General features: G+C 44.4%; 1 protein-coding gene across 1 annotated transcript; it reads right to left on the bottom strand.

The window, feature by feature from the left end:
- Nucleotides 1–26,209, bottom strand: LOC149375073 (uncharacterized). Its single transcript, XM_089590575.1, has 2 exons — nucleotides 25,831–26,209; nucleotides 1–194 (listed from the first exon to the last, which is right to left on the bottom strand). The coding sequence occupies exons 1-2, from the start codon at nucleotides 26,046–26,048 to the stop codon at nucleotides 107–109; spliced, it is 306 nt and encodes a 101-aa protein (XP_089446701.1). The 5' UTR covers nucleotides 26,049–26,209; the 3' UTR covers nucleotides 1–106.
- Nucleotides 26,210–26,864: the final 655 nt, after the last annotated feature.

A 26,864-nucleotide genomic window follows, 5' to 3' on the forward strand; every position in this document is an offset into this window, starting at 1 on the left:
TAGTATGTCGGGGATGTGCCCTTATTTTTAACATTAGATGATAGTGCATGTAGCTAATGAGAAAAAAAAATGATAGAAATCAAAGGGTAAAGTAAGTTTTGCATACTCACAGTGAAAACGGCCAGGAGGACTCGAGCTTCTGCGACGGGCGCTTCTCGTGCTTCGCGGCATGTCGGTTCTCGATTCCGTGACAACTGTAACAAACGAAAAAAAAAAAAAAAAAAACCAATGATTTTCACGACCAAATTAATGGCCCGCCAAAGAGCTGAGAGGAAAACAAGGAGATAGCGACTCCTCGAAATTTCTCTCGGGTGGTGAAAAGTTGGCCTCCCTCCCTCCCTCCCTCTCTCAGCCCTGTGAGATATTGTTCGCAACTCGGTGAGACAGCAAGAAAGAGAGGAGGAGGAGAAAGTGTTTTCAGCCGAAGAAATTTCGGGGAGTGAGTTATGATTCCTCGGGAAGCCTTGGACAATTACACGATCTCCCTAATGTAATCTGAAAGTGTTTACGGATGAAAATGTGGGGCCGAGATGGAGAAACTCGGTAGCTCGAGTAAGTTCGGTAAAGCTCAAGATGCACGATTATTCACACATAGACCACAAATATAATACATGTAGTTAGTAAAAACAAGGTGGTACAAAAAAATGCGGATCCATGAGAAACGAGGGTCAATAAAACTCGCGGTTAAAAGCGCTTCTCGCCAACTGAGGGCAAATAAAAAGTTATCTCGCGCGCGCGCGTATCTAAAACAAAGCAAAACAGTGTGCTGCGCGATGAATTAAAAATGAAGCCACCCGGTTATCACTGCCGAGCAAAATGAAGCGCGTGGGGTTGACGAGCATTGCGTTTTATGAATATTAAGCTGCCGTTGTAAGCGAAAGAAAAAAAAGGGGGGCTGGAGAGACGTGACGCGCCTTTTATACAGAACAAACGGTGTTTAAAACGCGCGAGGGGGTCGCTTTGTTTTGAAATAACGGGGAGACTTTTTATCCACGGTTTAGGGGAAAAACAGTATACCTGTACCCGCGACCATGAGACTTTCACGAGGGTTTGTTCATCAAATGTCAGTGGCAAAGTTTCATTTTTAAACGGTGGTCTTCCTTCTTTCATTTTTAAGACGATAAGCGAGTGACGTCGCACCGCACGCTGACTCGTACTACTTGAAAAAATCCCATATGTCCCGCAATTGGATGCTTCGTCGCATCGAACCGATTAAGGAAGGTTTTTTCAATACACGCAGGCAATATATTGTTCCCTGACAGAAGTATCGTGGCGACGTGTGCGAGAGATACTACGAGTACTTGTCACTTATTTGCGAAAACAGCGATACTTTTGGTGGAAAAAAAAAAAAAAAAAAAAAAACCCTGAGCCGCGTCCAGAGACAAACAAACAGATGGTGAAGAGCTCGAAACGAAAACGGAGAAAATCGAAGCCAGCCCCCCGACGGCGTAGTCGGGAGGAGGAAATAGATAATTGACTGGTCAATTGGTTGGACATGCAAAGGCGCACGGAAAGCGATGAAGCGAAAAAGGGGGTGGGGGGTGGGGGTGGCAGATGGGAAATGAGCTTTAAGGTCAGGGCAAAAGAGAGCTCGCAATATCGGCGATCGCGATGACTGGATGAGCCGAGAGTCTTTTTATACCGAATGTCTTATTGTTGCTCGCGCCCCCATGCATCTGGTTCTTTGCTCCTCGGGTATGGCATCCGATTGGATCAACGCGTTTTTTCACCGGCTGGTCCATTCGTGATCACCTGCCCGGGCTCCCCTCGGCCCCAAATCGATCGATCGACCTCTCCTCCAACCCAAGGCCGCCCTCTTTTTGCGACACTGCTCCGCCGCCCCCCTCGACCAAGTGCTCGGTTTGAATATCGCGGGCCTCATTAGCCTCCGAGCCCGGCATAATGAAGTCTCCGCGGGAGATCGAAGAGGCGAGAGAGGAAAGACGCAAAAAAGGAAGAAAGGAGGCAGGCAATTACGCGGTGTTTGCCGACTGCCGCGCGTAACATGTGCACACAAGAGAGGGGATACGGCGGTGCAGGAGCGCTCGCAAAAAGGCGGAGGGGGAGGGGGAATAAAAGAACCGAACGACGCGGGTGTACCTTTATCGCTCTGTATACCTTCAACAGTAGCGCGCGCCCGTGTTGGGTATACAGCCGGTATAGTACTCGTTTATCTTTGCCTCACCCTTTCCCTCCTTTTGCGCCTTTTCTTTCCAAGTTACGAGCTTTTTTTACGATTCGCGTTCATTCCTCTCTCTCTCTCTTCGAGGTGGTTTTGGGTGTTTACTGGCGAGTCGGACCATTGGATTCAGTACGTATGGTGGCTCCACGGGGGTGTGGTTTGGTGAATTAAATAAAATTTCACTAAGTAGTTGGTTATTTGAATATGTCCCCTGGTAGAAACATCACTACATAAACTGGCTAGAAACTCGTCAACATGTTATAAGCCCATTGACGCATGTACGTTGATGAGTTTCTAGCCAGTTTATGTAGTGATGTTTCTACCAGGGTCTTGTCAATGTTAATAATCGTGACACGTACAGTGACTTTGAAAATCTATCAATTGAGGTAACATTAACTGGGATTCAAAAAAGTTACACTTTCTTTTTCTCTTTTTTTTTTTTTTTTTTTTTTTTTTTTTTTTCAATTTCGTTGGATCTTTTTTTCGTTTGGTACACTTACACAGCAACAATTAATAAGTAGGTACGAGGCATTTTCTTTTCTCGTCGATTAGGTTTCACTGAAAAAAAACTTCCACTTGTTGGCTCCATGTTTTAAATATACGTATTCATTAAAATTCACAAGTTTTAAGCACACCTTTATAAATTTATGAAAAGTAGTCGTCTTCTGTGCTTAAAATCTCACCATGAGTAATTCTCGTGCTCAACGAAAAGATAGACGCGATAAATACCGCCGGGGATCACGGAGGTGTGAGAGGGAGGTACAGGCATCGTCTACTCGAGGGCAAATAAAACCGGGGCTAACAGAGACATTGAGCAACTTGAGAGAGAGAGGGATGGGGGAAGGATGAGGCGAGCATCTAAGCCGTATCGTATACGAGACACACTCGAGGCCTCCATCATCGTCGGGCCAACTCGCCCACCCCAGAGCCGGGCGGATCATCTCGAGCCTCCTTTTTGCGCTTTGAGTGATAAATTCGGACTTATACAGCTGCTCGCTTTGAAAATAAAATTTATGCCTCGCGCTCGTGTGTGTGGAAGGGGGGGGGGCTACTTTTAGAAGAAGAAGCAGAGAAAGGAAAAAAAGTACATAAAAAATGAATAATAAATCAGGACGCTGGAAAATCCGCCCGTCAGGACTAATGCGTCCGCTCGAGCGTGATAAACACGTACTTGTACCGGAGAAAAATACCTCCAACCCCCTGTACGCGTGTGTATGTGTGTGTGCGAGACAGACATCTCCTGCTCTTATCCCAAGCACTTACCTTCCACTCGGGAGCGACGCACCTAAAGCGATAATCAAATTTTCGCGGTTTTACGTGAGATAAATGTATTGTAATGACAATAATTACAGTGTAATAGTAATAATAACAATAACAATAATAAAGAAGGAAACTCTCCGTGTTTTCCGATCCAACAGCAGCAGCTGGCGTGTGTGTCTCGAAATCTTTCCCCTTTAAACGGATGGAGGTCTGCCGTGCTCCTCATTGTCTAGTCCTGAAGAGGACACTTGACCTTATCCAAAGTACGTATATCGCTCATATATGGGTCGTTCCGCTGAATCTTGCAAGTTTTTTTTTTTTTTTTTTTTTTTTTTCTTCTCGAATGTTTATACTTTTTTTAGCGTTATTTATCCATCGCCACATTCAAAAGAATCTTAAATTTTATTGATAGATACTTGTCTTTAACATGGTTTAATGAATTTGCAAATAAGTAGGCAAAAATACGGATCTATTAATTTAAATTTCTAAACTTCGCCAATTACCCACTGAAAATTTTTTTTGCTTTTTTTTTTCTCATTTCAAGTTAAAAGTACTGAAAGTAATCGTATCTGAAATATCAAACTACATTAAATTGAAAGTAATGATTAAATTATTGGCAATCTTACCCTGGAAATCCTAGAAACGCGTATTTAATATTGAATATCGAGCACAAGGCTGACGAATTGCTAGTAGTGCATATTTCGACGAAACGACCCATATGCGAGCACCGGCTTTCTTTCTCCTTTTACACGTATAACCAATCGACAAGGATTTCGTGCTCGTTTCAAGGTACACTATCGATATTCTTCCTCTTGCACTGTACAACCTATACGTGATTTCTCTTTTTTTTTCTTTTCTCTCTTCTTCTCTTCGAGACAAGAGGGACATTGCTGTACCAGAGAGGACGCGTCATACATCACTCCTCTTCCATGCTTTTCTCATTTTTTTCTTTTCCCTTGCTCGTACCGCGTACACACTTGATTTCGGCAATGGTCGAACCAACACTTTTGTCTCGTCTTTTATCTGCCTCTGACGCTAGGGCGAGACTTTTCATTGTCGAGAGCTCGCATTGTTCCCGAAGGCGCGAGTTTTCGTTTGTTTTTTTTTTTTTTTTTTTTTTTTGTTTTTTTTTACGGATCGATCGGGCACGTGGAGCCCAGTCGAGACTTCAAAGTCGAGCTTGAAAGGCTTTTATTTTAAATTCTACCGGTAAGCATACGCTTCATGAAGAAACTTTTGTACGTAATGCCGCGATAATACAAATAATACCAGAGGAAAACTCTTGAAAAGTCCAACAACGACAAGGAACATCGCAATTGTAAAAGAAAAAAAAAACAACCCCTCGGTAAAACCCCCGAAATCGACAAAGCCCCGAAAGATACATACACGCAGAGATAAGATGGAGGAAACTCGAGCGCCAACAAACTCGAAGAAGATCCCCGAGAGTTGTGTGTGTGGGGGGGGATAGGGGAGAAGTTACGTGTGTAACAATCCCGATCCTCCCATCTTATTATTCGGCAGCCGCGCTGTCCCTCCCCGACCACTAAGTCTCTGTATACCGCCTCCACCATACCCATCTACTCCCAAGCGCGTAGTTTTACCGGTAGGTTGTGGCCGTAACCAGCATCCATAGTCCACCCGAAACTTTGACCTTGTTCCCCGAGAGAGGGGCTCAGCTGGCGTTTTCGCGCGAATTGGATTAATTTGGGGGAACAGGAAGCCCCTGGTGACTTGGACGGCCACTTTTGTTATCGCGTCCCTTTTTTTTCCCCCCCATGACGTGACTCAAGAAAAATTGAAAGGAGCAAGGGGTCATCGAAAAAAGCCAAAAAAGTTGGTGGAAAACAAATCATATACAAATATTTTCCATTGGCATTCCCACGCACCGGATGGTCAATCATTTCGCCGAACAATATTTCCCGCGGCTTCGATTTATGTGCTTCCGATACTACGTATATAGGGATGATGCATGAATTTCCGAAATTCCCGATGCAGTTGCAGGTCCAGCGCCGTATATACCCACAAAGTTGAGGCGCCGTGTCGTAAAAAACGCGCTAAACTCGCGGAATGCACGGAAACTATCTGTATTTACGAGCTGTCGGTGTAGTGAGGGTATACGTATACAGGCACAATAATAGCCCCCCTATTTCCGTGGGTTTTATCAGGATGGCCGACTGCCAGAATCTTTGTGGGATCGCGTGAACGGCGACAAAACACCTTCCTTCGTGCGTTCGGGGGAGGGAAGAGATAGTTATGCTGACTGCAAAAAAATACCCCAAAATGGTCAAAATTCTCGTTTGACGGAGAAATAAGTAAGATCAAGTTCGGGGAAACAAGGGTGTCGCGTAAATCCGTCGAAAGTCCAAGACGTGTGTCTTGATTCGCTCAAAGATTATAGGGCGATTTCTCGTGACGTTGGCCGTACACGTTATCCATACATACTTACGTGTAGCTGAGCGACGTTGAGGAACGAAGCCTGGCGATCTGTAATATGGTGTGGCGTACGTGTGCGAGCCCAACTTTAATCTCATGTGTTCCTCGCTCTCGGATACACGTGTGTAAGTGTGTGTGTGTGTTCCTCCCCTCGTCGTCGTCTTCTGGGTCTTGGTCTCGAGGATAAATTGCCCTTCTCTCGCGTCGGTGAGAGTTTCCACGTAAATTAACGATACACTGCAGGCTCGTGGGCGATTACTCGATAACCGAAAATTTTCGATTAAAACCGACAAGACTCCCCGATATATATCCGAGCATATCATCTAGTTTGACGTATGGACGTGTACACGTGCCCACATATATACCTGTCTCAACGATATGGCCCTCTCGTGAGTAATTGCTTTATACGTACGGTACGAGAAGGTATGTGTATACACAACTATTTTTGTCCTTGCTTGGTTTCGTGAAACATCGACGTCGAAAGTAATCGAGATGTTTTTTTGTTTTTTTGTTTTTTTTCTTCTTTTCTCTGGAAAACGAATCAGTGAATACTATACGATGCTCTGCAAATATTTACGCAATTATTTACGACGTGCGTGGTTACCGCCTCGCTGCACATTGACTCGTACTACTTAAAAGAGCCGCACGGGCTTTGCGCAAGGGCGCGCGTTGCTCTCTCGAGTTTCGACCTCAGCCGCGTTTTTCCCAACTTTTCCAAGAAGCCCCCCTCCCCTCCCTGGATATGCTCAAAGTTTTTCAATTCATCTTTTTCTCATATACGCCCCCGCAGCTCCGCCATCGCAGATAATGACATAACTTGCAGGTTTGAGGTCGGAGATTTTATGTCTCGCGGCGGGGAGGTATTATTTGTCGGCGGAGCGGGTACGTATGCGCCGTGAAACGCCGAAAAGGAAAGATTTTTCCAAAAATCAGCTCGAGCTGCCAAAAGAAGCGAGAGCCCGAAGCAAAGGGACAGGAAAAAATCTGCGCGTCGGGACGACTTATTAATCCAGACGGAGGCGCTTACCAAAACTACGTAGTCCCACGGGACAACGTGTACACAAATATAGTTGACGAGAGGAAGGGACAAAATGACAAGCCTAGGGGGCTTTCACCGCTGCGTCGGTGAATTTTCGCTCGGGGACAGAGCTCCGATCCTTAATTTGCCATTGCGCTCCACGCCGTACTGCAAACGCGAGAGCTTACGCGGGACAGGGAGGTACGCTTCGGCAAGGAGTATTTTTCATCCCCTGTTTAGGCCCCCTCCTTTCTCTTTTTCGAGCTTGGATTTAACGCGTTGTCGTCTCGAATGAAATTAGAGCGCCAACGAAGGTGTAATGGCGCGATCGTAAATAAAGCGGACGTGCTCCTTTCGACGTCCACCGTCCCGTATGGATCTGTTGGCGCTGGAGGCACGTGCGTACGGGGGGGGGTTCGCATTTACGTGCGCCGTACCACCGAGACCGTATAATCTTGTACGTTGCGTGGCGTGCGATCGATGACGTCGAGAGTCGCCGACGTTGATGCGCGTTTACTACGCCTCGTGAACTCGTGCTCCGTTGATTAATGGTACCGTTGCATGGTTGGTTGTATTGAAATTTTCGGTCGTTGCGTCATTTTTTGTTTTCTTCGTGATCCCGTGCCTTGGTGTGTTTAATGTGTATGCGATCGAGCGAGAGATAAGCACGTAGGTGGACTCGAGACAGAGAGAGATTTATGTGTCCTGTATCGGTGATTGTGTAACCGTGATAATACAGAAGAGTCGAGTCATCGATGTTTGTCGAGTGTACCGGGTTCACATACGCCGCGTCAACGGACGAGCGTTGTCGTTGCGTAACCGCGTCGAGAATGCAATGTGTGTGTGTGTGTACTCTATAAATTTGAAAAATTTGTAACTGTACAACTGTCAAATAGTATAAACATACGCTATTTAAACAGTGAAACACGCGATTTTGCTATTTCAAAGTTGTATACTCGTTGGAACTAGCTATTAAAGGAGATTAAGTTAGCGTTTCACTATTTCTATTATTAGTTGGTACCACTCGAAATAACGTGGATGGGTCGTACAACTATTATCTTCATTTGGATGAAAATCTGTCATTGGAAAACTGATGAATATTTATAATTCAAATTTGTATCGACTATTCGGTGGGAATGAACGACCCCAATATAGCACCATGTCTCTAGTAAAAATCTTGTTCATTTGCGCGGATAGGGAAATTTTCACGATTTAAAATTTAGAGAGTACCACCGTTTTGCTGTTATTGTCAAAAATATGTGTAGATTTCGTGCTGATGTCACATGATGCAGCAATCAAAAAGGGGATACGAATGGCCGTCCGACCATGATTGGCTGTTTCTACTACCCCACGCCCACTTGATACACATAAGAAGTTCTTCCCTCGGAAAAAAAAGTACACACACCATCGTCGGTCCTCGATAAAATGGGTAGTAACAGAACACTCCATGAGGGCATTACGAAACGAGCTCGCTCGTGCGTAACATCTCGGGCATTACATCAGCCGCTGCCGTCGGATTACATGCCTCGAGTGTACGCAACACAAATGAGCTTCCGCGGCGCGCGCTGCACAGTGGGACACGCGCGTTTGATTATCAACGTAATAATCCCACGGACGAGCCGAGCGATATGGCATTTCGCGATATTGACAATAAAATCTCGTTTGCGCCAAAGCTCCGCTGTACATAATCGAAAACAATGATAATACGTCCCGTTGTTTTTTTTTTTTTTTTTTCTTTTCTTCCTCCAATTAATCGAGCACCGGTACGTTTAGCGCGCAATCGGATCAAAGAGGGCCTTTGGAATTAGGGCTCAAAGCCTACCGTCATTAGGTACCTATCATAAGCGTCAAGTGGATTTGCCGCAACTATCCTGCGTTTGGAGCTCGAATGGCACGTTTGGTCCGTCCATCGGTATATTGTGTTGTCTGTATGTGTCCAGAATGCAAATATCGTTACGAGCCAATCGAAAACAGGAGGTGACACCGATTCATAGATTCTCTTTCTGTTCGAGAGCGCAAAAGGGAAGAGGCTCGAGGAAGACAAGCTCGAGTGCACGCTACTCTTTTGCTCGGCTGCTGCTCTTGTTTGCTCTGGTTTATTTTTTTTTTTTTTTTTTTTTCCTTCTTTTTCCTTTTACCTCTACAAATTGGCCTCCGTCAGATGTACACACAGCTGAGCATTGAAATTTCGTTCCAAAAGGTCGAGTGGGGAAAATGTACAATTCGCCGAGTTTCGAGTGCGCGGACCGAGTGGAAATATAAATACAGCCTCCCGTGTAATTGACGGTGACGCGCGCAACGTGTCCCTCTCCGTCTCTCTCTCGTGGTTCCGTGTCGCTGTCAATTCTTTTCCACGAGTGTTTTATTGGATTTGAGCGTTTTTGTCGTGCGCATGAATCATACGCGCACGTGTGTGTGTGTGCGCGCGCGTGTATAGGTACAAGTGCGGTACTCGAGGTTTTATTGCGGTCGGAGGCTGGGATTCATAACTCGGAGCGTATAAGTATATAGGTGGTACACGCAGGGAGAGATGTCGGTGAAAATGCGATAATTCGTTGGCCGTACAATACGCGGAGATTCGAGGGAAGCGTGGAGTAATGCGGCTCTATAATTGACGACTCGCGTACGGGCGCAAGTAATCATTACGGAGGTACAGTCGAATCGTTTTTTTTTTTTTTTTTTTTTTTTTCTCCTTGGTTCCTCCGGCATAGCGCTTGTGACGATGACTCGCGTTGATAGTTTTTTTCACATTTTTCCCCGTGACATCACCCGTGTACTTTTGTTCCTGTATCTCATTGTTTTTTATTTTATTTTTTTTTTTTTTTTTCATACCACTGGTTACAATTTTGTTTTAATAACTCTCAAAACGAGCCGGTGCCAAGTCGGGAGTCGACCAACGAAACGCAAATCGCGTCGGCTCTCTTGTGTACACACGTCGTGGCGGGGGCGAGTGAAAAACCCACGTCAGAGGTGGGATGGGGCCTGGAACTAATAAACCCCTTTTTATTCTCGGAAGAGGCAGGCTCTGGCGGGATGTTGGCTGGTAATCCGGGCTTAGCCGATTTGTCGAGGTGCGACGATTCGCCGAGGGAAAAATCGAGGAACGGGGAATCGATGGCTTGTGCACGTAGCTTTCATATATACACCAAGAGTCGCGGGTGATGAAAGTATGTGTGTTTTTTCGAAAAAAACCTATTTTCATTCAACGTTGTTTATCTACTATATTCCAGGGTACTCGAATACCTAAAAGTGCTTGAAAAATAAAAAATTAAAAAAAAAAGTAGTAAATTACACATTTCCGAAATTAAAATTTTTCAGAGCAGCAGCAAAGTACAAAAGCTGCCAGTCGCTCTTAAATAAAATTTCCTCAGCTCGGGGCTTTTCATTTGATTCCACTTCCACCGGATTGCAATCGCTCCCGATACAAAATATTAAATTTAATTGCGAAAAAAGATCCTCTCGTTTCCTGTTATTAAAAATGTAACCACTCCTTTCGAAAAATTTAAGAGGAAAAAGCGTGAGCGCATTATGCGTCAAAAGCTCCGGAGGATTCACACGCATACGCGATTCCGTCCTTCAAACCCCGATTTCCTTTTTCGGCACGACTGACTTTCAGCTTTTCGGCTTATGCGTCGGAAATTATATACCCGTCTGACACGAGTAAGCTGCTAGCGATTGTTTTTCTTCTTCTTTTTTTGTCTTTTTTAGCCCTCGTTCCTAATGCTTGCACACTCTCTTTACGCTCGAGTGCGAGGCTGTGATTAAAAAAATGTTTTTTACTCAACTCCGAAATCTACGAGTATAAGTAAACGTTCTCTCTTTCGTACCTACATTCCGACCATTTGGCTCAAGTGTTGCCTCTTAATGAGTAGAATTTTATTTAAACGCGCGCTCTCTAAAAGCCCTCGGTTGTGAGCAAACGATTTTCTTTGAAGTAAAAAATTATTGTTGCGTTTTAACCACAGTGACTCGGGGGTTTTTTTTTTTTTTCAGGTTATAATTATTTTTTCACTAAGCTTTTTTTCCTTCGCTCGTCGTTAGCGAAATAATGTGTATTTGGAAGTATTTGACCAAGTACATGAAATACATTTTTTTTCCTCATTAATGCGCTATTTTTACCTTGTATTTTGAATATTCAACCAGATTTAAGTCTAATCAGCTTGACTTCCATCCGTACTTGTAATAAAATCCCATATGAAAAATGAAGAGGCAGCACGAGTAAGCGCAAGTCAAAGCGCATCAAACCGTGTACGCCCTGATAACCTGGGGAAACCCCTAATTCACTCGCGTATATCGAAAATTCAATTTGTACGTAAATTCAGCACCAACTATCTTCCTCGCCACGGATCAGTCCACCACTCTGCTATACAGCGATTAACAATATAAAAAAAAAGAAAGAAAAAAGTGAGCTTTCACCTCGTGTACGGTCCATCGAGGCGTTTGTCACGGCTCACGTGTTGTTATTCAATTTCGCGAAAAAAAAACCAACAACCACGCGCGTACAAACGACCGCGCGTCGGATCGATCGTATCTTTTTTTTTTCACGGCTCATCTATCGGCGTTAACAACGAATGCTCGATTCCCTCCCGAGATGAATTTCCTCGATTGCATTGTTCTCTGGGCCCCCAGCAGTGTGCACTTCCTGCCCACGTTTAAAATTCCGGCTTTGTTTTTTTTTTTTTTTTGTTTTTTTTTGTTTTTTTTCGTAAACTGTGCCGCGTGTGACCTGCCCATGATACATACAGGCGATATTTTACGTAACTCAGTGGAATATACATATTTGCCGAGGATTTAATTGAACTGATAAACGAGGTCTGGAGTATTGTTGGTTTTCCCATCGAAATTTCGTTTTTTTTTTTTTTTTTTGTCCCACGGTAACTCGTCGAGCTCGTCATCACCCGAATCGTCAAAAAAACGATCCCCCTTCGCCATAAAAATAGAACAAGGTAAAGGGTTGGGTAGGGAAGGAAAAAAGGATATAAACATAAATATAAGCACAGCCCACCTCATAAACTACGATATGAGCCAGGACTCCATGACCATTTGTGACACGATGCAGGTATAATATACGTCCAAACGGCAGAAGCAGCAGGAAATGTGTACAGCGTCAGAACCTCTCACGAGCGCCGACTAACCCGTAAGTCGCACCGTAATCCATAATTGCAACGGCACTTTGTGTACCCGCGCACTATCACATGGTGCAAAGGGGGGCAAGGAGGGAAGAAAGGGGCACGGGGGGGAGGATGAGCTTTTTTTCTCGTACAAGTTGTACGGACCAAGTACTTATGGGTACATATTGACTTGAAAGTCGTGTACCTACGGTAATCGTGTCCCGCGCGTTACGGACAACTGCGGCTCCGCTGCGGCTTGATGATGCCAAGAGGGGGGTGGGGCGGCAAAAGTCAGCCGAGCAAGGTAACCAATACACACGTACCCGAGACTCCTTGCTATATACATGCGAGTAAGTACACGCGGCTTGGCACACATGAGCTCCAAGATAGCAAAAGACAAAAGAGTATAGGTACATAGAGCCGAGCCGCCGTGCGAGGAGCGTTACCAACGCGCATGACCGCTACCGCTACACGATGCAAGTATATACGGCTCGAACAATGAGATGGATCCTAATCTATCCGCGGCCTATCCGTCATATATATATACATACAGGTAGTGTGTAGCAAGCGAGTCCGAATGTAAATGCGCTTGGCCTGTGTGTGCGTGTTTTGGGGGTAAGAGGGTTGGGGTGACCGATGAGGGTACGTTGGGTGACTTTTTGAGCTGTACAACATAACATATAAAGGTAAACGGATACAGGAGAGACTCGCGTGTATTTTTTTTTTTTTTTTTTTTTTTTGTTCCAAACAAACGGTAACCCAAACGTGTGAAAGCGTCGTGTTCGCACGGTATGCTTGTATATATACGTGTATGTATGTATGTATGTGTACATCGTCACACTCGAGAGGACAAAGCTCGTGTATAGGAAGAATGTTATCGCGGATGATTTTTGCGTTGACGAGCGCGTTTGTACTCGTGTACTCGCACACAAATTACATACCGCGGACACGTGCAATTATGGTCATTAGCGTTCGTATACCTGCCCGGCCAACAACATCGTGTCCGTACCACGCGAGGCGATGTGGCTTAATGTGGGAAAACGTTGATCTTTCATCCGTCGCTCCTTTGACGCTTTGATTGATCGTGTAACTCTTGGACTCTCGATACCTACTGTTTTGCGATTTCCCGAATTTTGATAAAATCATCACGTCGCGATTTGTGCATGAGTACTTGTAATTCGAGGAAAAAAAAAACAGATATAGATTCGTTTCGGCAAATCTGTGTGTGCGGGGCAACTCGTGCGAGAACAGCTCCCCTGCTTGCGGAGGCGTACGAGCGAAAAGCCGCTTTGGGCGATGGGAGTAGAATTTTATTATTTTTTTTAGTGATTTCGATCGACAAAAATGGGGGGAAGTAAAGATTTCGTCGAGTCGACTGCGAAGAATCAATTGTGGGGATGTTGAAGAGTACCTATAACCAGGACGGCGCGTCTAAATTTTCTGGATACGTCCCCTTTTTTTTGGTCAAAGAGGGTAGATGATTCACAAAGGGTTTTTTTTTTAATTTCGAGCGATGGAAAAGATCAAAGTCTTGTGTATGCCGAGAGCAGCTTCATAGTGCACGCGCAGGGACTGTTGCGCAGTAAATTTTTTTTTTTCTTCGCTTGTGTTTGCTGTAACACAGTGTACTTAACGAAGATCGTACGCGGGGGACGAGCTCTGGGGAAAGCTCCAAGGATCAGCGGGAGTCAATCGTGGGCGCAAACACTTCGAAAACATCTCGATCTTTCCCGCGCGCTCCCGTTTTATTTTCCATCGTTTTTTTCTCTTCAAAAGTGCTCGGGGTATAAATAAAAACGGAAGAGATTAAAAAAAAAAAGCTTGCCTTCCTGAGGGGCAAGAAGTACACGGGAGGGCGGAAAAGCAAGCCGATAATCGAGCCCCGAGAACAATGGAACTGGAGCGCTACACCCGCGAATGTTTACACGCGGTCTCTCTCCCTCCAGCTCGAGGGCTTCCTCTTTTTTTTTTTTTTTTTTTTTTTTACTCCACATCGCTTCCCGAGGAATTGGGATAGAGTTCTCTCTCTTCCCTCCCCCGTGTTTTTATCGGGCACGGTGGCTCGCGTGCCGAGGGGAGTAAAAAACCTCGCACGCACAATGGAGTTGATAATGAAAAACCACGCGAGGGGGTGTTGTATATGTTTTCCTCGCGTGATGAATAGCCCGTGCGTTCGAACGAATTTTGTTTTCTACCAGCTGCTCGAGGCCTTTTTCGTTCGAGCTGATCTCTGCTCTTAATTTAGATTACCCACATGTACTCGCAATCTGGTGTTTTAATACAGTATCAAGCATCCACGTCGATCCACGGACTTTTTGGGGCACGAATGCTTTTTTAAATACCTTCCTTTTTTGTCTATTTATCGAATGCTTCATTTATGCTGGAACATAAATTGGTTATAAATATAAATTGGTTTATGGTTTTTGAAAAAAAAAAAAAAAAAAAAAAAAAAAAAAAAAGATTTATCTAGAAGTGTCGAAAATGTGTGCATGATGGTCGATTCATCGACGATTTCACACGACCAGACGAAACATTTACGCCTAGTTTGAATCGTGCACCGTTTGTCAAGCTCTTTGGGTCTGTTTTTTTCCCCCCCTTTAATGGTTGGATTACTCTTTTTTTCTCTACACTCGTAGATAATACATGTACCCACGTGAGCCACTAGTTTTCGCCGTACGAGCACGTACAGTTGAGGGAATCCAAATTGAATCTTTGGAAGCCAAATCGGCTCGATTGTACAAAGCCAGCGGGATTGGGTGATTTTATTAAAAGGCGATTCCCTCGAATCGAAGTAAATCTCTTAGCCCTCGTTCTGTTGAATGTACTCTTGTTTTTCTCATTCAAAAGGGTTGAGTTGGACAAAATTTTCAACCAAATCTGTACTTTCCAACCACGGAAAACATAATATTCTCTTATCATGACATATATTTTTTAATTTTTATTTTCAGATACCTTTTTTTTCCAACACTTCAGGAATCTCAATCCCAACGAGGATATAGAGTTATTATTAGGTCACCCAACAAAATAATTGCCTCCCATGACGATCCAAATCAAAAAACGCATATTTTATTTACACCAAAGTCAAGCCGCTCACACGCCTCCTGCCCCGTGTCCCGTTGTTTCGTCCTTTTCTCTCGCGCGCACGTGCACAATACGGCACCAAGAAGCAAAACCGGGCTAACGGGTCGCGTGTGAAAAATTAACGAGCGCTTAAAAGCTTTTTGGCCCGGCCGCGACGCGCCGACGAGAGACGCAAAAAACGGACGCGCCCTGCACACCCCTTGCTCGTATCTCCCCCGGCGATTACCGTAATTTTCACCCCCACTCTCTTCCTCAACTATGCAGGTGTACGCTCTCATCGTAGAGAGGAATATTTCACATTTCATGTACACCCAAGTGGGCTGCCTCTACGTTAAGCCCGTGAAGAAAAAGAAAAATATGTCGCGCATGGCGGAAATATTTTGCTCCAATAAGGATCGGGAGACTGGTATAATTACGTAAGTACGTGGCCTTATGGTCGTCCATATGCTTTTAATAAAAAATAAAAAAAGAGAGAAGAAGTAAAAGTGACGGACATACTAGTACACAAGTTCCACGCTCCCAAGAGCGTTCTTTTTTTGTTGAGCTTCCCTGTTTTTTTTTTTTTTGTTTTTTTTTCTCCGATGATAACGAGCGTAAGGTCGAAGGGAAGGGAATAGAAAGGAAACAAGCTCCTCCTCTCGAGACTCGAATTATCAAATACAAGCCAAAAAGCAAAACAAAGAGAAACGCCCACGCGAGAGCTTTTGCATTTCGGGCAGAGGAAAAGAAAAAAAAAAAAAAAAAGAAGAAGAAGGAGGAGACACGGGCCTTTGGAAGCGTCAACAAAACATTTCATGCGGAAGGGGGAGCATCTTGTCGCGGAAATCGGAGCTCTACGCTCGCGCGCACCCATACAAGTAGGAACAAACAACGCATCTACAAGCTCTTTTCTTTTTTTTTTTTTTTTTTTTTTTTTTTTGCATCACGAGTATCTTTACGAAATTCTCTTACGGTGCAGTTTCAACGGAGCGAGGACCCGACACGCACGGCAATTGACGTTGTTGCTCTTAACGCGGTTGATCTCCGGGTGTATCTTCACGGAGGCAAAATGAAAGCAGAGAGCCTCCACCACTGGCATCGTTATCATCGGAGCGAGGCAACGAAAGGAAGAAAGGAAAAGAAAAGGTCGAGCGTAGCAAAGAGCGTCAAGTGCGCGCGTAGCGCAAAAGCGCCATTTCATTAACATCAGCGAGCAAATACACTCGCGCGCCCGCGTCGAGGGCGTACGACAATATATACATGCACACCGAGGACGGAGGGCAAGGCCTTTCGTTAGGCCGCGTCGAAAGTGAAACAGTAAACGGAGAAACAAAAAAAAAAACAAAAAAAAAGAGAGTTTCTATAGCGCGGGGGGGGGAGATTTCACGCGCGGTATTCCATCCCCCCTTCGACTCGAATGCAATGCCGGATGCGCGCGAGCCTCGGAGGAGCAGAGGCGGGTGGGGGGAAAAAACAGCTTTTCATCCCCCGGGCTCTCGATAACGAGTCCATCAGTCGATGATGATGGATGGTTCTTTTTTTTTTTTTTTTTTTTTAGACGTGAGAAGAAAAGAGGAAAGGTCGGATATGCGTGCAGGGTTGGTTTTTAGATTGAACACGTGGCAGGAAATTCTCGATTCATCCCCAATGACGCGATATACACCGAGTGTGGGTTCACGTGCACAATGTACTTGCAAATTGACCAAAGTATCCGCGAAACTTTGAAAATCCGAAACTCCGCGTGTACAATTCACGTAGTAATGGTCGGCAAGGAGGGCCTAGAATCGATCAAACAGAGTCGTTTTTGGATCCACCCCGAAACTCGCGGTATATACATCGAGTTTGAGGCACAGAGGGGGTTTTTAAAAAAGGAGGGGATAGTCCTAGCCAGTGACACAGCTCCCTCAAATAGTAAGAGATAGTGAGAAATCGCGGTATCCATGAAGGGAGCGCCTGCCCCCTTTCCCCGTCACAGTGCACACACGCTTGGGAACGATTTCACCCTTTCAAGGTGGATGGTTCTCCACCCATCTCCATCCATAAATTAGATGAACGAGAAGAGAAAAAAAAAAAAAAAACAAGCTGACCCACGGGTCCTCTATATTCATCTCTCCTCGTCATCGCACAACTCGATGGAACCCGCTAGAAAAGCCCAAGAAGAAGAAGAGGGATGAGGAGGTATACAATGTATACACCCTTCGCTCCTTCGTGCAGCCAAGAAATATCTGTGCCGATTCGTATCTATTGAGATTTCGAGGCGTCGCGCCGCTACGTGCAGGGCCGTGCATAAACACACACCCATACAATCACCGGCACGTATAGGTAGGACAAAAGTATTCACTCCCACCACGGTAAGTTCGATATGTACATATATATAGATTACGTGCTGGGGCACGATGTACTGCACAAAAGAGCCGTAGCGGCCTAATATCGTATCTATCTGGGCGTTGAAGGAGAACGTAGGCTCTTTGTCTAATTACCGTACAGGCCTTGGACCTCGGCTCGGCTGTTTCTAAATAGTCGGTGCCTCGCGCGAGCATAAACATACCGCGAGTGATGTGCACAAAAGACACTGGATGCTACCCTCTGGTGTAACAGCCTCATTAAACGAGGGCTCCAATTAGCGCCGCATCTTACAGGGCTGTGTCGTGCGGCCCCTTTTGTCGCCACATCGTGCAAATTTTCCGCATTGTTCGATACCTGCCCGTAAAGTTTTGGCGCGATGCTGATGACGCGCTAGTCTCCGCGTATACTTGAGCATGCCAGGCTGGCAATAATTAGCGGTCGAGCCCAATAGGTTTTGGGGACGAGATTCGCGTTGGCCATTCGTGGGAGTTTTCTCGTACCGATTTGTTTTTCCACGCCACCAATGGCCCATCCGGATAATCACCCTCTCGTGTCTCCTAATGATACACGTGGTCAATTACTTATCTCTCACTCTCTTCCACTGCTACGGTCGACCGGTGTCATTACCGTTTCAGCGGACTCGCGTGCGGATTTATGCTGATGGCGTATTGATTGCACTGCAATTTACTATTATTGTCCCGTATGAATCATTAGGGGGTCGAGCTCGGCATCGAGAGAGCGTCCCATACGGACGATTTGGTTTTTACGTGTACAAGTGACGGCTGGAATAAAGGGGTTGCCTGTTGACCCGAACCGCGTGGAATTTGCCGCATAAATTTAATCGGACCGCGACCCTTTGCCCGAGAGAGTCACGGAAGTTCCTCGTTTGCTCGGTTGGCGTCCAAAAACGGGGAGCCACTAGGTACATCTCGTACGAAGGTGTGATCGTAATTGACTGCATAATCGGCAATGCTCGTGGACAAGTTAATCGATCGTTAAACAGGCGATGGCTTGCAGGGTTTGCGAAACCGGTGCTTAAGGGTCGTTGGGATTGTTCGAATGTACGTTCTTGTTTTATTGTTTCGAAGCAAAAATAACAATGTTGTGGTATTATAACTAAAACTTTACGTGATACCAATGAGCCAACGTTCAATGAACGCAAAGAGGCGCATGTCTGACCATAAACAGTTTTTACTACTTAAAATACCTTTGAGCATGTGGACTCGACTCTACAAACAACCGTTTATATGTATGGGCGTTATCCGACGGATGTAAAGTAGGTATTACGATACGTAAAAAATATTTCACGATTTTAATGAGTCGGTAGTCCATGCAATAAATTGAAAAAACAAAGTGCACGTCTGACCATAATCAGTTAATACTACTGAAAACGCCTTGAACCATTTATTTGTACTAAACTATATGGTTATGCTACCAACTTACTCTTGTATGTACTTTATTTACTCTAAATTCTGAGCACGTCTGACCACTTCCTGGCTATACTACTTGAAACGACTTCTTCTCGTTCACCAACTATTTTTTTTGGCTCTGTTCTGATTATCATCCAGCGCAGTTTCGAACACAAGGATCCAATGTATCTTCAACTTTAATCGATTCATTGTAAATTCCCAATGCTATTTCCAAAGCCTAAAAGTGAGAGCTAAAGGAATCACGAAGGGAAATCGCGCTCCCGGCATGGTCCTTTGTTGATAAGTTAGCAAATCCAGCTATATCCCTAGTCAAGTGGAACAGGTAGAGGAGGAGAAATTCCACTGCGCTGTCGAAGGTGGGGTGAGATAGAGAGGACGCTCCCTCTCCGAAATCACATTAAAACTTGATCGTCAAACGCCGAGGTCCCCTGTATAGCTATACGGACTATCTACCGTAAGATGGGGGTTTGAAAGTAGCTCCAACTACACACACCCAGTGGGACGTCGATGGGATTTGATTTTTCGATCCGATATGTATACCGCGTGACGAAGCGTGAAGAGAAAAAGGGCAGCTTTGAAAATCGATGGGCCCACCCATGTGTATACGCCAAGGTATGCTCGAAAAAACATGCGTGTATTATCAATGGGTAAACGCGTGCGGGGGGATAAATGTGCCACAGAGGACTCGAATACGATGAGGTTGCAAAATGTAAAGGCGAAACTGCATTAGGCGCTATGAATGGCGAGACCGTGAGTTCTATATTAATTCCGCACGACGCCAACCTCGATCGCAGGGCAGGGGGGCGGAAATCATGCACCTACGGTGTACCGAATGAAAGGCTCGCTTTGTGCCCGACGTCTGGCAACTCTATTATTATTATAATTATTATTACCACTTGCTCCTTGCGACGCGGACGTGAACTTTCGTTGAGATCCGGGAGGTATCGACGCGCTTGAAGGTGTGCATTAGGTTATAGAGGTGGGAAGGGGGGGAGGGCTCTTTTCAATGGAGTGTACTTTAGCAGCAAGATAGTAGTTTGTGGGCTAACTTTGCGGGTTACTGCGTACTCCGTGCACGGATTGAAGCGACAGCTGCGGCTGAGTTGAAAAATCTCGTTTGGTTGGCCTTCGAAGAGCGTAAAATGACAAGGGATGCCAAAGTCGTAGCTTCAACAAGATAGCGTAAAAAGTTTTTTTTTTTTTTTTTTTTTTTTTTTTTCATTTCATCCGATAGAGAATCGAAAATCAAGAGCAGATACACGAATGGGCGTAGGACGGAGAAATTTAATTTTAGAAAAACTAATTAAAGCGCAGGAAAGTAATTATACGAGCACGTCGGACAAAGGCAAAATAAACAAAACAAGGGCTCTCTCCCTGTGCACGACAATCAATTGAATTACACAGTGTGAAACACTCCCTCCGTAAAAATCACTTTTTTTTTTTTTTTTTTTTTACTTTTCACCGCCCCCTTTGATACAGCGCTTTGTGCTCCCTCTCGAACTAATTCGCAGAATTTTTTGAGTTTCGATTTATTTATTTATTTTTTTTTTTTTTTGTTCGTTTCCCAACAAAAATAATTAATGACAGTACGCGTCTGTGTCCTTTAAAAAAGGTGAGCAATTAAAAATATGCGATGTAAAATAATGGCCCCTGGCACGCGTGCAGCGAGGATGTCCTTAGGCGACGAAATGAAATGGACACTGACTTCATTGGATGTAACCCGATGCAGAGGGTGGGAAGTACACAATAAACGAGCGCACTGGCAGTTCCACACCCCTTTTCAGCTATAAAGACACACAATAGCCGGTATTTGTTACTGTTTGAGTCAAAGGATGTATTTTTGTTTTGGCCCGTAGTGAAAATTCCAAAAACACTAACCGTAGGCACGTGACGAAAATTTTTCAGCGTCAAACATAATGAAATTTCTCTGTGAGACACGTAACGGTTTTTTTTTTTCACGAAACTTTTTTTTAATAAATAATCCGGCTTGACGTGATCGAGCACACACATATATGAGGGAAAAAAGTTTAATTAAAATCATCCATGATTATTACGCTCTTGCGTGAGCCACTGTATGGTGTCTCAAACAATTGTTGTTGTTTTTTTTTTTTTTTTTTTTTCACATTATAGGGGGTTTCAAGATTGAATGCTCGTGACAGTGTGCACGCGTCGAAGAACAAAAAAACTTGCGCTGATTTCCGTTGGGACCAGGCAGCGAGGTGAAAAAAGTCATACGCGTGAGTTTTCATCCCCGGGCTGCCGGAAAAAATTGGATTCACCGCGCGGAATGTACTTTTATTTCGAGCTCTTTGCCCCGATTCCGCGTTAAAAGTAATTCGGCGCACCTAGTCGTGATTCTCTTTTTTTTCCTCCCCTCGCACAGAGTGGTGCGTGAGATTATTTTGACTAGCCGGAGTAGCTGAAAGGTCATGATATTTAAAAAAAAATTATTTCATGAAAAGTTATGATTAAAAACGTGATTATAAAGTTAAATGTAAATATACGAGAGAGAAAGGTGAACATTTTTCAAACTAGACGTGATCAATGTGCATGATAATATTGTAATGTAACAAGGTGACATGCGAAAAGTCGCTATTCGAAAAAAAAAGAAATAATGAAATTACACATTACCATTGAAAATATGTAAATAAATTTTGAAAAATCGTTTTGAAAAATGATACTGTATCAACTCACCTTAATAAATATTTGGTTTTTTTTTTTTTTTTAAGATGCGATGGTCTCAATGTCAAATTATCAATCAATAGTAAAAGAAAAGAAAAAAAAAAAAAAAAACTATTGAAGTTTCAAGGTAAAAAAAAAAAAAAAACAAAGAAAAGAAAGAGAGAGAGAAATGCAAGTGAAAAAGTAGCGTGTAAGCTTAGAAAAAAAAGATTGAAGATAATAATAATAAGATTTAAAAGAGCTTGTGTGTATGTACGTGTGATCATATATACACAAAAGTATATAAAAAACGTAAAGAGGCAGGCAATGATGAAAGAAAAAAATACTATACGTATATACACCCATACGAGAGCAAAGAGAGAGAAAATATGCACGTGAAAAGACGAAGAAAAGAAGAAAAAAAAATAAAAAAAGAAGAAGGAAATTTCAATGTATCCTACTGCTTTTAGTCCGCGGCGATGATTAGTAGCGCCGGAGATAGAGTAGCGCGCAGTGTGCAGTGTCACACACATACGCGTACACGTGTCCAACCCCTACCAGCAACAACACACAACAAAGAACATCAGTACTTCTTGATTAATCAACAACATATGAATATTATGTTAGGTATGAGAATAAATAAAATAATAAAAAAATTAAAAAAGTAGATTGTAATATATTAATAAAAATGTCAATCATACACGAGTTTGCCATAACATCCATTTTTCAAACGTCACCAAACTTACTTTTTTTCCCCTTACTTCGGAAAAACTTTGCCATCAAATTATCTCCAGCCTAAATCTCTTGTCCGTATACACATGCACGTACATATATCTTGTCAGCCACTCCAAGTCTATATGTATGTACCAAAATGAAATTTTCCCCTCCCACGGGCGAACGAAACAGACGCTAAATTCAAAGCGGTCCTCCCCCCCTTCCAAACATATACATCACACATCCGCAGCGAGGCGATCAGCAGAAACTCCGCAGTCGCGCGCTATTCGATAAATGTCAAGAGGCCCTTCTTCGCGTCAGCGAATAAATTCCTGATGCTCCACGCTCGAACGTGAGAGAGAGAGAGAGAGCTGCTGCGTGTGAAAAACAGTACAGGCCTAGCTTCGCAGATAATTCTGGCAAACGGCAACTTTCCGGGCCAAATATGATAAAAGGAGGCGAACAGCAGGTGCGAGGGAAAGTAGGGGGGGGGGGTGGGGCGCGTGTAATAATGTAGGTTAGCACGTAATATCGAGGCCCTCGAGGTGTAGGGAGCCCCCGGGGCTGCGAGCTGCCAGCCAAGCCGGGGCGCGAGAGATGGCTAAGATACGGCTCGATCTCGATCTCCCGAGGGCCACTCGAAAAAAACGCCTCAGCCCCTGTTTACAATGGAGCGCAGATCTAGGTCGGCGATTTTAATCGGCTTCAGGGCCGCGGCCATTCAGCAAAACTCGCGGGCTGAGGATGTATGTATAGAGGCGTACGTGTGCGGGGAGAGACGCACTCGAAAAGCTGATACATATCCGCACGCCTTTGTCTTTTTTTTTTTTTTTCTTTTTTTAATTGTATGGATTTTTTATTCCGATTGTCTTTCGAAAGGTCTGCTTTCCAAATTTTCGTGCCTTTGTGCATTTTTTTACATTTTTCTATAGCATCTCTTTTTTCCGATTGTTCCGCGGGAATTTTCCGCCAGACGCGCGCTTTGGTGCCTTTTGTGCCCGTCCCTCTTTGGGTGTACTTGACTTTGAACTTTTGTTATACCAAATATATATATATACCCTCTTTTTGTGGCGTTTGCTCGAGAAACAAAAAATTAACAACCTAGACTAAAAAAAAATGTTTTTTTTTTTTAATCGCCAATAAGATAATTAATCTAATGTCCTCGGACTCGGCGTCGTCGACCCAAGACAAACCTACAGCGCCGCATTAGATGCTTCCGAGCTTGAGTTATACGCTCATTTTGCGTGGAGGGGTCCGATAAACTCATTCGAGATATTGGCTTTTGTTCGCTCGCACGTTGTCACCAGTATACTATTTTATCGCAGTTTGTTTTTCTAGGCAAACCATATACTTCGATGATAACAATAATAATAACAATAACGTACGTACGAAGCAACAGTCGTCGTTGTTCTCGTTAACGAAATTGGCAGAGGAGGTAATTTATAGAGATACCAAGATTGTGTGTTCATCGAGTTGTATCGCCCCTCCCTCCCTCTCTCTCTCTCTTTCGCATTTCCTTCTTTCCCCGTGTCGTATAAACTATAACTGCTAAATAAGCCAAAGAATACCCATATATGTACGTGCATCTCGCAAGACAACACCATTCTCATTTGTCGGGACCTACTATCAATTTTTGGATGTGTCTATGGTTTTTTTTTTCCCCATTCTACACTATCACTTCGGCTATTTTGTATGAAAAAACGTTATTTGTACTGGTAAGCATTTGATTCTTGATCGTTGTCGGGAAAACAACGAAATCACAATACGATCGACCAAACGAGCGACGATAAAACACTGGCAGACGGCCGAGTACCGGTGACTTTCCTGGTACCATTCGAGTACACTTGTCTCCCGGAATAGCCCCTCTATCGGAGTATGGTATACCTATATATACACCCAGCCGGTGTTCCATTAGACGCACGTGCACCACGCTTTTACAGCAAATGGGAGAGGGGGTGGGAGGAGGTCGAAAATGAAAATTTCACGAGTCGGCTAAGAATTTACGATTCCGGCGAGTGGGGAGGAAGAGAGGGGGGTGCTTCGCCCCTTCACGTGTACCCTATAGCTCGGGGTCTGATGCACAGTGGCGGGAGTGCGCTTGAGTTGGATTTTTTTTTTCTTTCGGCATTCGGTCAAACGGACTGCTCTGGCTGTTAAGCTGAAATTTGAAAATCCACTACTTAGGTACGGGTGACTCTGTAGCCAGACTTTGTCACGAATGCGTTTTCAATTTTTGTCCAAATTATAATTATTTACCAAAATATAAAAGTGCCGAAAAGAGGGCTTTTTTTTTTTTTTTTTTTTTTTTTAATCACCACTTTTTACAATATTTTTTATCCCCCCCAAAAAAATCAACGTATTTAAGTTTGAAATGTAATTGAGAAGAAAAAAAGTGATTTTTTTCATTGTATTATCGATAGTGACGAATAAATGATAATAAGAAAGAAAAGTATTATTTAAAATCGCATAAAAAACCATTGTGCTCGAGTCCGACAACAATAGCCTTGCGGGTGTGGTGTCGCATTTAACGGGTACAAGTGAGACCGAGCGTTCGACACGCGTGCAAAGTCTCCTTGATTGTAATATAGCGTGTAATCCTCGTTTCAATGAGATAAGGCACTCTGGCTCTGTCCCTTATTCCTCAGAGTCCCTGCAGAAAAGGAAGAAGAACAGTGTGGTTCTTGACTGCCAAAATTCTACTCCCCCGATGGCACCCCGCTCCAGAGGGAGAGAAACGAAGGTACAAGCCGCTATTAGCTTTTGCACCGTCTCTCTGGCTCCCTCGGCACGCGCTCAGGGTATTTTTAAAAACACAAAACCCGAGAGGCAGCGAGAGAGAGAGTCTTGCAAATACGGGTCACGGCGAAACTAATTTGAAAAATCATTTCGAAAAAGCAAAGCTACTCCTTCACGTATCCGATTGAACCAAGGAAAATGGATGCAATCGGTGCTCGGAGCAAAGTTGACCATATGCACTAAGCTAAATTTAATTCATCAGGGGTAAGGGGTCGTGGTATCGGTAACTCGTTAGCGATCGACCTTTTTGGTGGGGTACGTGTTATACCTATCCAAACTATTTCAATCTTTCTCTAACCACCTGTTCACGGCGTGCGAGCCACGGATGAATGAGTAAACAGAGAGTGAAACGCGGCCCCGTCGAGATATCGTCCACTTCGTAGTAAGGTGCCTCCGATTGCGGCAAGGGGAGGACTCTCCTCTCCCTCTTGGTTTAAATTAAATCGGCGTCCTTAAAATAAGCACGAGCCTCCTCGTGCACGTGACTCGTGCACCGCACTTGTATCTCTCGAAAGGGGCTGGGATTTATTTTAGGCCACCTACTGAGGTACAGACAAGGTGCGCTTTGGTATAGGGGTTGTTTTGTTTTATTTTTCTTTTCTCTGTCGTTTAATCTGAACCACCCTGGAACCGCTCGCTTTTAAAGATGAAAAAAAGAAAAAACAAAAAAACAAAAAAAAAAAAACTTTCAAAGTTATCGAAAGCCACTCGATGTAACACCCTTCGACGCTTGCAGTCCCACGATTTGGTAATTGGTTATTTTTATTTATCGTTAGTCCTTTGTAAAATAATCGCTATTTCTTCGGATAAGACACTCACTCGTGCTCGCCGGTGGTCCACACGCTCATGCGTTGCTGCTGGGATTGCCGGCTCAATCTCCTGAGTTGTTGTTGTTGTTGGTGGTGGTGGTCATCTGTGCTGCTGCTGCTGGTACTGGGGCACCGAAAACTCGGCCTCGGTGACGTCAGAGCCGACGGGGACGGCGACGTTGCGTGCTGCGGCAGCAAATCGCACTGAAGAGCCACCGAACCCTCCATCCTTGTGTGGGTGTGGGTGTGTAGGCACACTATACGTACGACATGCACGAATCGGGCCGAGCCTCCCGACGCGCAAACGGACGGAGAAACTCGACGACAGCTGGCGGGTACTGGTTTCGCGAGAGAACTGCCGGTGATAAACGAGACAGACGCCACGGGCGTACGTGTCCCTCTCACCGGCGACTACGACGCTTCCCTGCCGACTCGCTTGCCTTTTTCGTCGGCTCCCGCTTTCTTTATCTCTTTCTTTGCTTTTTCTCGCGAGGAGGGCGCTTCTCTTCTTTCAAATTCAACCAGCACCCCCACCCACCCACTCGCCTATCTTGTCCATCTGCCTCTCCTATTGTGCCTCTGATGTTCCTCTCCTCTGTTTTGTTGCGCCGAACAAAATTCAAATGAACCCACCTGCTCCGCACAATGCTCCCTTTGTCACGTGTGGATGCCTTGGCGTATCGAACGCTACTTTTGTTGTTCCTTGTTTTATCTCTTTTTTTTTTTTTTTCTTCTTCTTCTTCTTCTTTTTTCATCCCACTAAAACAATTTATCGCCCGTCTTTGTCGATACGTTCTAGGTGCAATCTTTTTTTTTTTTTTTTTTTTTTTTTTCGCCACCCCGAGCAGAGAGGAGACCTTGAGATAAAGATAATACAAACCAAACTCTGAACCAGCGCTGTATGTGTGTCAGATCGAGGGGGAAAAAAAGAAACTCGTGCGTTGTTGCGCATTTCCTTGGTTGGAGAATTAAATCGTTCCCAGGACGGATAAATTGATGGGTACGAGCGATTTAAGGACCCCCGAGAAGCCATATGTCTTTGTC

Source organism: Copidosoma floridanum, unplaced genomic scaffold (assembly GCF_036245765.1).
Source record: "Copidosoma floridanum isolate Cflo_tuat_1 unplaced genomic scaffold, Cflo_Japanese_pri ptg000012l, whole genome shotgun sequence".
NCBI classification, from domain to species: domain Eukaryota; kingdom Metazoa; phylum Arthropoda; class Insecta; order Hymenoptera; family Encyrtidae; genus Copidosoma; species Copidosoma floridanum.

What these genes read in the sequence shown, in the direction of transcription:
- LOC149375073 (XM_089590575.1), bottom strand. Translation starts at nt 26,048, where the DNA reads ATGGAGGGTTCGGTGGCTCTTCAGTGCGATTTGCTGCCGCAGCACGCA. An exon ending in TGGACCACCGGCGAGCACGA is followed by an intron (nt 195 to 25,830) that starts GTGAGTGTCTTA and finishes CGTTTGTTACAG; the next exon opens with TTGTCACGGAATCGAGAACC.